At 44.3% G+C, this 9,764-nt stretch overlaps 1 protein-coding gene across 1 annotated transcript; it reads left to right on the forward strand.

Annotated features, from left to right (window-relative positions):
• Nucleotides 1-6,010: 6,010 nt before the first annotated feature.
• Nucleotides 6,011-8,774, forward strand: Spint5 (serine protease inhibitor, Kunitz type 5). The gene is made up of 4 exons (NM_001040055.1): nucleotides 6,011-6,180; nucleotides 6,752-6,760; nucleotides 7,701-7,870; nucleotides 8,681-8,774. The coding sequence occupies exons 1-4, from the start codon at nucleotides 6,051-6,053 to the stop codon at nucleotides 8,687-8,689; spliced, it is 318 nt and encodes a 105-aa protein (NP_001035144.1). The 5' UTR covers nucleotides 6,011-6,050; the 3' UTR covers nucleotides 8,690-8,774.
• The last annotated feature ends 990 nt before the right edge of the window (nucleotides 8,775-9,764 follow it).

Here is a 9,764-nt window from a genome sequence, read left to right on the forward strand (position 1 = left end):
TACAGGCAAAACCCCAATGCATATGAAATAAAAATAAATAAATAAATATTAAAATAAAAATAAAACCAAAATCCAAACAAAACTAAGGCAGTAAAACACAGACTTTTAAATATAATCCTTTCTATAAAAGATTTAAGCCCTTAGACTTCCTAAATAGATTCTTCCTAAATCTTCCTAAATTTTGCAGAAATGTTTAAATATCGCTTTTCCAGGATAAAGTAACTCACTCTAGAATTCTCAGACTTTAGATTCCCTACCCCTTTTGGCCTTATCATTTCTTCTCTGATTCTATCCTATCATTACTATTTCTGAGAGTGATCTGGGGAGCTGTGCATCAAAGGAGGTGTGTAGGGACTATGGCTCAGTGAGTAAGAGTGCTTGCTGATCAGTCATGAAGACCTGCGTTCAAGTGCACAACAATCATGTGGAGAAAGCCAGGCATGGCCACACGCCTGTAAACCCAGCTTTGGGAGCAAAGGAAGACAGAGCCTAGGAGCGCACTGGCCAGCCAGCTTAGTGGAAACATTAATCTTTGAGTCTCAAGAAAATGAGGCAGAGATTAAGAGGAGCCCCATGCACACCCCACATTCTCCTCTGATCTGTGTGCGCTTAAATGCACATGCACACACGTATGTACACACACACAGCTGGTCATACACCAATGGCCTCCACACTAGTGTCTGTGCAACCATCTTTTTCCTTGCTACTGCTTTCTCTCCAGATAAGCTTAGCTCTGCACAGGTGCTCACAATTCCCTTCACACAAATGCATGAAAAGATTCTATATCCTACTACACAGATCACTGCTGCTCTGGTCACAATTAGCCAGGAAATAAAAGCAGCTTTAGGTGTCAATCAATGAGTAAGTGGAAGAAAATACACATTTTCACATTTACGCAATAGAACATTATTCGGTTGCTTAAAAAGAAAAAAACAAAATTGTGAGAGTTTTAGGTAAATGGATAGAGCTGGAAACTATCATTCTAGGTGAGGTAACTCAGGCTCAAAAAGACTTCAGAAAATCAAATAACCCCATTAAAAAATGGGGCTCAGAACTGAACAAAGATTTCTCACCCGAGGAATATCGAATGGCAGAGAAGCACCTGAAAAAATGTTCAACATCCTTAATCATCAGGGAAATGCAAATCAAAACAACCCTGAGATTCTACCTCACACCAGTCAGAATGGCTAAGATGAAAAATTCAGGTTGACAGCAGATGCTGGCGAGGATGTGGAGAAAGAAGAACACTCCTCCATTGTTGGTGGGATTGCAAGCTTGTACAACCACTCTGGAAATCAGTCTGGCGGTTCCTCAGAAAATTGGACATAGTACTACCGGAAGATCCAGCAATACCTCTTCTGGGCATATATCCAGAAGATGCCCCAACCGGTAAGAAGGACACATGCTCCACTATGTTCATAGCAGCCTTATTTATAATAGCCAGAAGCTGGAAAGAACCCAGATGCCCCTCAACAGAGGAATGGATACGGAAAATGTGGTACATTTACACAATGGAGTACTACTCAGCTATTAAAAAGAATGAATTTATGAAATTCCTAGGCAAATGGATGGACCTGGAGGGCATCATCCTGAGTGAGGTAGCCCAATCACAAAGGAACTCTCACAATATGTACTCACTGATAAGTGGATATTAGCCCAGAAACTTAGGATACCCAAGATATAAGATACAATTTGCTAAACACATTAAACTCAAGAGAACGAAGACCAAAGTGTGGACACTTTGCCCCTTCTTAGAATATGTAACAAAACACCCATGGAAGGAGTTACAGAGACAAAATTTGGAAGTGTGACGAAAGGATGGACCATCTAGTGATTGCCATATCCAGAGATCCATCCCATGATCAGCTTCCAAACACTGACACCATTGCATACACTAGCAAGATTTTGCTGAAAGGACCCAGATATAGCTGTCTCTTGTGAGACTATGCCAGGGCCTAGCAAACACAGAAGTGGATGCTCACAGTCAGCTATTGAATGGACCACAGGGCCCCCAATGGAGGAACTAGAGAAAGCACCCAAGGAACTAAAGGGAACTGCAACCCTATAGGTGGAACAACAATATGAACTAAGCAGTACCCCGGAGCTCTTGTCTCTAGCTGCATATGTATCAAAAGATGGCCTAGTTGGCCATCACTGCAAAGAGAGGCCCATTGGACTTGCAAACTTTATATGCCCCAGTACAGGGGAATGCCAGGGCCAAAAAGGGGGAGTGGGGGGGTAGGGGGGTGGGGGGGGGTATGGGGGATTTTTGGTATAGCATTGGAAATGTAAATGAGCTAAATACCTAATAAAATATGGAAAAAATAAAAAAAGAAATATAGAGCTTACAATGTTTATATTATTATTAAAAGATTATACAATATGTGTAAAAAAAAAAAGATAAAAGTGGCTTGTTTTCTTTCACTTGTGGATGTTAGCTTTGAACTTCCAGACATGTGTGCTTCATTCGGGATACCCACTGAGGTCAGGAGATTGCTAAGGGGTCATGGTGAGGGGAGCTTTCAGGAGAGGGGAGATAGAATGTAGTGGTCTAAAGGGTTTAAGGAAAACAATGGGGCAGGGGAGTTAAATGGGGCAGGAAACGGGAGGTCATAGTAGAAGAGGAAATATAAACAGAAATAAATAACACAAAGACTTTTTTTTTAAGTCCTGTGGAAACTTACTATTGTAGAAGTCTCCTAAGTATGAGCATGCACATACAAAGAGTTTAAATGGAATCACACTATAACATAGTGACAATGTCCCTACTAGACACTACAAACTAACAAATAAAAGGCCCCGTGCCACGAGTGTATTACCTCATACAGAGTTGTTGATAAGTGAGATCCCCAAAAATCACAGACTATTTCCAGTATTTTTGTTAATCCTCCAGAACTTGGTGGTAAGACTCTATCACTGATGAGACCACCACACAACTTTAGTCATAGACCTGGAGAAATCAGGCTTGTACTCACCTGGAAGATTCATCCCTATTGGCTAGCTTTCATAACACTAGAGAGTGCTGTGCACATTAATGTGAGAGAAAAGTAATCATTGGTCTCACCCAGCTGTGAACCCTACAGCTATGAACCCTACAGCTGTGAACCCTACAGCTGTGAACCCTACAAGCTACAACAATCAACAGCCTGACAAGACATGCCTATGAGAACAGTAGTGGTACAGATGTCAAGGGAGTAATCAGCCACTCTGATTTGATTTTAGGCATGCTCTACAAGATAAAAACCCTCCAGCTGGTTCTTTGGATAATCTGAAGGTTTTTGCCCTGGAGTGAACCAGTTTCTAATGTGGAAAAGTGCACTGGCTGGTTGTGTGTGTCCATGAGATCCAGCTGTAAGGCATTTTCTCAATTAGCGATCAAAGGTGAGAGGGTCCTTTGTGGGTGGTATCATCCCTGGGCTGGTAGTCCTGGCTTCTATAAGAAAGCAAGCTGAGAAAGCCAGGGGAAGCAAGCCAGTAAGGAACATCCCTCAATGGCCTCTGCATCAGCTCCTGCTTCCTGACCTGCTTGAGTTCCAGTGACTTCCTTTGGTGATGAACAGCAATGTGGAAGTGTAAGCTGAATAAACCCTTTCCTCCCCAACTTGCTTCTTGGTCATGATGTTTGTGCAAGAATAGAAACCCTGACAAAGACAGAAAGTGGTCTGGAACAATCATTTCACTCTCTTATATCCCTGCCTTCCTTTCTTCTGTTAATTGCTACTTGCTATAAAGGCCTCATTGAGTGCTTTAAGGAGCCTTATCACATCCTTTATCCTTTTCTGTTGAACAAAGTCAGTCATGGCAGGCAAAGCCATGACCTCCTTTTTTCGTTTAACCATATGATCAGGTCTCACTCTCTTCTCTCAATTCAGTGGAGTCATTTTGGCCTTTCTTAGTGGAAGTAACCCTAAACTACACACAAGAAAGACTACCCAAATAGACATATTCTAACCCTCTTCCAGAAGACCAAAGTTGATTCCCAGAATCACATGGCAGTTCACAACTATTTGCAACTCCAATCCCAGGGCATCCAATGCCATCTCCTGGCCTTTGCAGGCACCAGGCATACAAGCAGTATGGACATACATGCAAGCAAAACACCCATACATATAAAATAGAATATTTTAAAGATTTCTTTTACATTAATTCTATATACACATGTAGAATTAATATGTATGAGTGGTGGTGTGTACAGGTGAGTGCAGGTGCCTGAGACACTGGATGCTCCAGGAATCTGGAGTTACAGGCAGTTCTAAGCCATCTCATGTGTGTGCTGGGAACGGAACGCAGGTTCTCTGCAAGACCAGTATGTACTCTTAACTGCTGAGCCAGCTCTCCAGCCCCCTTAAAACTGTTTTCTTTTCAATTCAGTCTCATCCATCCAGAAGACCTGTCTGTCATCAAGAAAGTAGAAACAACAAAGAATCTAACGGAGCAAGGGAAGAGGATGATTACTCACTGCTGCTGGAAATGCAAACTTATGTACCCGCTATGGAAATCCTTAAAGAATTTCCTCAAAAGAAAAAAAAAAACCTGAAAAAAAGTACCAGATACCCAATCTGTGTGCCCCTCCACACACTCCCGAAGGTCCTGTCTATCACCATAGAGACATTTGCACGGTCATGTCCATTGTTTGTCAGTCACAAGACTAGGAAATGGAACTGCCCATATGTCTGCAAACAGGCAGGCAGATGAAGAAAATGTAATACACGGGATGGTGAGGAATGGCTTTAATCCCAGCCCTGGGGAGGCATTGGCAGGCAGATCTCTGTGAAGTCAAGGCCACCCTAGTCTACACAGGGAGTTCCAGGACAGTCTAGGCTATATAAAGAGACCTTGTCTCAAAAGAAAAGAAGAGAAAGAAAAAAGAAGGAAGGAAGGAAGGAGAGAGAGAGGGAGGGAGAGAGAGAGGGAGAGGAAGGGAAAGAAAGAAAGAAAGAAAGAAAGAAAGAAAGAAAGAAAGAAAGAAAGAAAGAAAGAAAGGAAGGAAGGAAGGAAGAAAGAAAGGAAGAAAGAAAGGAAGGAAAAAATAAAGGAAGAAAGAAAGAGAGAGAAAGAAAGAAAGAAAGAAAGAAAGAAAGAAAGAAAGAAAGAAAGAAAGAAAGGGAGAAGGAAAGAAAGAGAGAAAGAAAGAAAAGATAATATGTGTACACAGCAGAATTTCATGTGCAAGTTCAAAAATGAGGTCATGGGGGCTGGTGAGATGGCTCAGCAGGTAAGAACACTGACTGCTCTTCCGAAGGTCTTGAGTTCAAATCCCAGCAACCACATGGTGGCTCACAACCACCGGTAATGAGATCTGACGCCCTCTTCTGGTGTGTCTGAAGTCAGCTACAGTGTACTTATGTATAATAATAAATAAATCTTTTTTAAAAAATGAGGTCATGGCATTTGCAGGAAGTGGATAGAAGTGGAAGTTACCATCTCAAGCAACATATTCCAGACTCAGACTCAAGACTCATAAATACAAATAGTACATAGCTGTTCTTAGAACAGATTCACGTTCTAGATATGTGGATCCATGTGTGAGGAGAAATGGACCATAAAACCTGAGAGGGGAAAGATGACATTGAAGAAAGAAGTACCGTGGGACGGGTGTGGCATGAAGACAGAGGGGTTAATGGAGGCAGAAAGAGGCGGAGGGAAGAGGGAGTGGGCAGGAGAGGGGATGGGGGGAACAAAAGCAAGTATGAAAATTCTATGATGGAACTACCCATTGCTTTCTGTACTCGTTCTTAAAACCATGAGAAGAAATGAATTGACAGTTTAAGTTCTAAGAAGCTCTAACCCATAGTTGAAGAGAGAGAAAGAGGTGGGGGGTTCCTCCTCAGGGCTCTGTCAAACATGGTCTTTCAAACTCCATGGCTGGATACCCAAGCACTTATTGTCCTGCTCACTGCACTGATTCTGGCTCCACCAGAGCCGTGTCCAGGCCCTGAGGAAATTAAATTCAAATATAGGTTCAACTTCTCAGAGAACCTGAAGCTCCTCCTCCAAGGCAGGGCACTTCAGTGTAGCTTGAGTCTCTCCTGTCTGCTGTCAGGAGCGCCATGGCGGGTCCAGGGATTCGCCTTGCCCTGTGGCTTCTAACGTTTGCCATGTCCCTGTCAATGCTATCTAGTAGTTTGCTATATCCTGCAGGAGTCCGAAGTCAACTCTGCGAAAGCGGGCACCTTGGAGGTAAGCAAAACTGGAAACATGGCCTGGAGGAAAATGGTGAAGGGGAAGGAAATCCAGAGAATCAGGATGGTATGGCTGACGACCAACTCCAACCCCTCCTTTTCTATCAAACCCCATGGGTTGGGGCTTCTGATTATATTGAGTTCCCAGTGTAGGTTAAAGAAAGAGCGGGGTGGGGAAGTAGAATCAACTTAAGTTACAAAAAGAGACTGAGAGTGATATTAGGGATATTCGAGAAATGCCCCCCTCTTGTGTGTGTGTGTGTGTGTGTGTGTGTGTGTGTGTGTGTGTGTGTGTGTGTGTGTGTGTGATGAGTTTCATTTCTATTCAGTACATAATCCTAGGAGCACTATGCTACCTTTCTTGGATTTAGAAGGTTCACGGCCATCCTCAACACCCCTGTGCTACTTTTAAAATTTGTATTCTAATGGGCACTTTGGGAAAACTCAGAGTGGAGATGGGAAAAATCCCAATCATGGAAGGGGCTATAGCTGGGCATCATGACATTAACTCTCTTTGTCTCCAACATGGTCACCATGGCTCCTGCTGGAACCCACGTGTATGCGGACAGCGAAAAGAAGTGAGTCTAGGGGTGTGAATTAAGAGAAGCAGGAGTGGGGAGGATAGTAGAGAAAGGAGACTGCCAGACCTGGCAGCGGAAGCCTAGCCTTCGGGAGTAGATATGCAAGGTGGGAAGGCTTTTTAACATATGTGCTCTGGTGAGGAGGAACGGGACTAAAGGATTCCAATGGGTGAGGACCTACAGGCACCGAGTTAGAGGCTCGCTTGGGTTCCAATGGGTGAGGACCTACAGGCACCAAGTTAGAGGCTCGCTTGGGTTCCAATGGGTGAGGACCTACAGGCACCGAGTTAGAGGCTCGCTTGGGTTCCAGTGGGTGAGGACCTACAGGCACCGAGTTAGAGGCTCGCTTGGGTTCCAATGGGTGAGGACCTACAGGCACCGAGTTAGACGCTCGCTTGGGTTCCAATGGGTGAGGACCTACAGGCACCGAGTTAGACGCTCGCTTGGGTTCCAATGGGTGAGGACCTACAGGCACCGAGTTAGACGCTCGCTTGGGTTCCAATGGGTGAGGACCTACAGGCACCGAGTTAGATGCTCGCTTGGGTTCCCAGTGGGTGAGGACCTACAGGTACCGAGTTAGACGCTCACTTCCATTTCCAATGAATGAGGACCTACAGGCACTGAGTTAGATGCTCGCTTGCAGAGCCGAGGAAAGTACAGAGAGACTCTGGAAGTGGGATGCTTAATGTGAATAAGGAATATTGGGGAAGATGGAGGGTGTGGTCCTCCTCTAAGTATCCTCTGTAACATAAACCCAGGCTATAGCCCAGGTTTACTGTCCTGTATCACAGACGGAGCAAAGGGATTATAACTTGCTCCTCAAGGATAAAATCAGATTTATATGGGGGCAGAGGAGAGCATTAGTAGTCTGAGTCTGTAGAGAAAAGAGTGATAATTCTTTTAGTAAGAGAGCTAAACCTGGGCTTCTTATTGACAGTAATATGCAACCAACCGGTAAAGAAGGGCTTCTGCAGCTTCACTTTCTACAGATACTACTTCAACCCAGAATCGGCCCTATGTGAGTCCTTCATCTTCACTGGCTGCGGGGGCAACAGAAACAACTTTAAAACTAAATACCTCTGTGAAGTCCGTTGCATTCACGTAGAGGTAAGCCTCTAGGTGCCTCGCCCCACCTTTAAGGATACTGTTTTACAGGCAACATCTAGAAAGAGACTAGCGGGAAATGAGCAAGGAATAAATAAATTACCTCCTACAGATAGGTGAGCCTTCAGTCTCACTGTCCCCTGTTGTTTTTCAAGCTGAAAAGCAAATCCTAGCCAACCATGGTGGCCTTCTCGTGTCATCCCAGCATTCAGGAATCTGAGGCAGGAGTCTGAGGCTAACCTGGGCTATGTAGTGAGTACCAGGTCAACTTGGGTTACATAGTTAGTTAGTTAGTTAGTTAGTTAGTTAGTTAGTTAGAAAGGAAAAGTGGGGAAGGGATGTGGAGAAGGCTGGGGGAGGGGATAAACAGGCTGGGGGAGTGGTTAAGCATGATCAAACATGTCATATGAAACCTTCAAAAAACTCATAGGTGTGGGTGGGTGTGGGTGTTTGATTGCTTGGAAGGACATGGAGGTGCAGGCCCTAGGACTCTTCACCCAGCACCTAAGTACTCTGACAATGGGCTGGCTCTCTGAGAGCCTCACAGGTTGCTGTTTGGTGGTTACAAGAAAATCTCCAGAGGCGTCCAGAGAATGGAGATGACGGCAGTCATAATACAGCGCCTGCCAGAGCTCTCTAAACAGAGCATCCAGTCTGCATAGTCCCACAGTACAGCATCACACCCATTTACTGATAGGAGAATATTATCTATAGACAGCTGTGAAATTTGGGTGATAATCTTAAGAACTAGTTGATTGGGTCCTTTTAACTATACCGATGACCATAACAATCGCAAATTTTATCTATTAACAGAAGGACTAATCCAAACCCAGGAAAGCAGTAAGCGAAGGATGCAAGGAGCAGCGCCAGGCTCATATGCAGAGGGAATAAAGTCGAAACTTCTGACAACATTTAGAATTCAAAATTCTTGTTCATTTCCTTGCCTGGGGTTTGCCTTTTCCACTGGTTAGCTGTCTGCAATTTTAATTGATATTTTCCTGAACTTCAGCCCCAGTATGAATCCATCCATCACTCCCATCCAACCATCCAAGATGCTTCCGACAGAAGCTACATAGAAGGCCCCTTCATGGGCACCAGCCTCTTCCTTCGGATCCAATCCCTGTGGTGTCCTTCGTCTTTGCTATCGCACTGCCATTGTTTCCACCAAAGTAACTGTCACTCAGTTCTCATTCCTGCCACAAATCAACTGTCAGCCAGCCCTCAAGCATGTCCGTGTTCTGGGGACATGTGTCTCTGGCATCCCAGTTGGCAGAACTGTGAAAGCCATGGCATTGCATCTGGGAGTTCTGATTATTCAAATTCTTATCAACAGTAGAGTCTCACAAAGGGCTCTATCCACAGGAGCCAGTGCCCTAGTGTTTCTTCACCCTGACAGGACCTGTATGTGGCCCCTCATGAGTCAGCTCAATCCAAACACTAGCAACCGCAGACCCTGGGTTATGGGCGCAGCTTGGGGAATCCCTTGGGAAGGGGCACATATATTAGAGGCCTTAGCATTCTTACTCCCTCTCCCAAAGGATTACTGTGATGCAGGATGCTGAGGGCAAAGGAACAAGAAGATTCCAGCAGCCTCTAAGTATTGGGTCACCAAGTCCAGCATCCCATACCATGCTGTGTCAAATATAACTTTGTTCCCGGGCCTGACGCCATAGAGGTGATGGACCCGGTACCATTCCCGGCAGTCTGGAGTGGTTTTCTCCCTCTGGTTATATGAAGACTTGGTGTTTTATAAGGATAGCTCAAGTGCAACTTCTTTAAAAAGTTTTTGAGAGCTATGTTCTAGTTCAAAGAATAACTAACTATTAAGTAACATGTTTGGTAGAGACAAGGAATTCATGACCCAATTTCCTCTTAGGTTTCAATAGATCCTAATTAT

This window comes from Mus musculus, chromosome 2, assembly GCF_000001635.26.
Source record: "Mus musculus strain C57BL/6J chromosome 2, GRCm38.p6 C57BL/6J".
Taxonomy (NCBI): domain Eukaryota; kingdom Metazoa; phylum Chordata; class Mammalia; order Rodentia; family Muridae; genus Mus; species Mus musculus.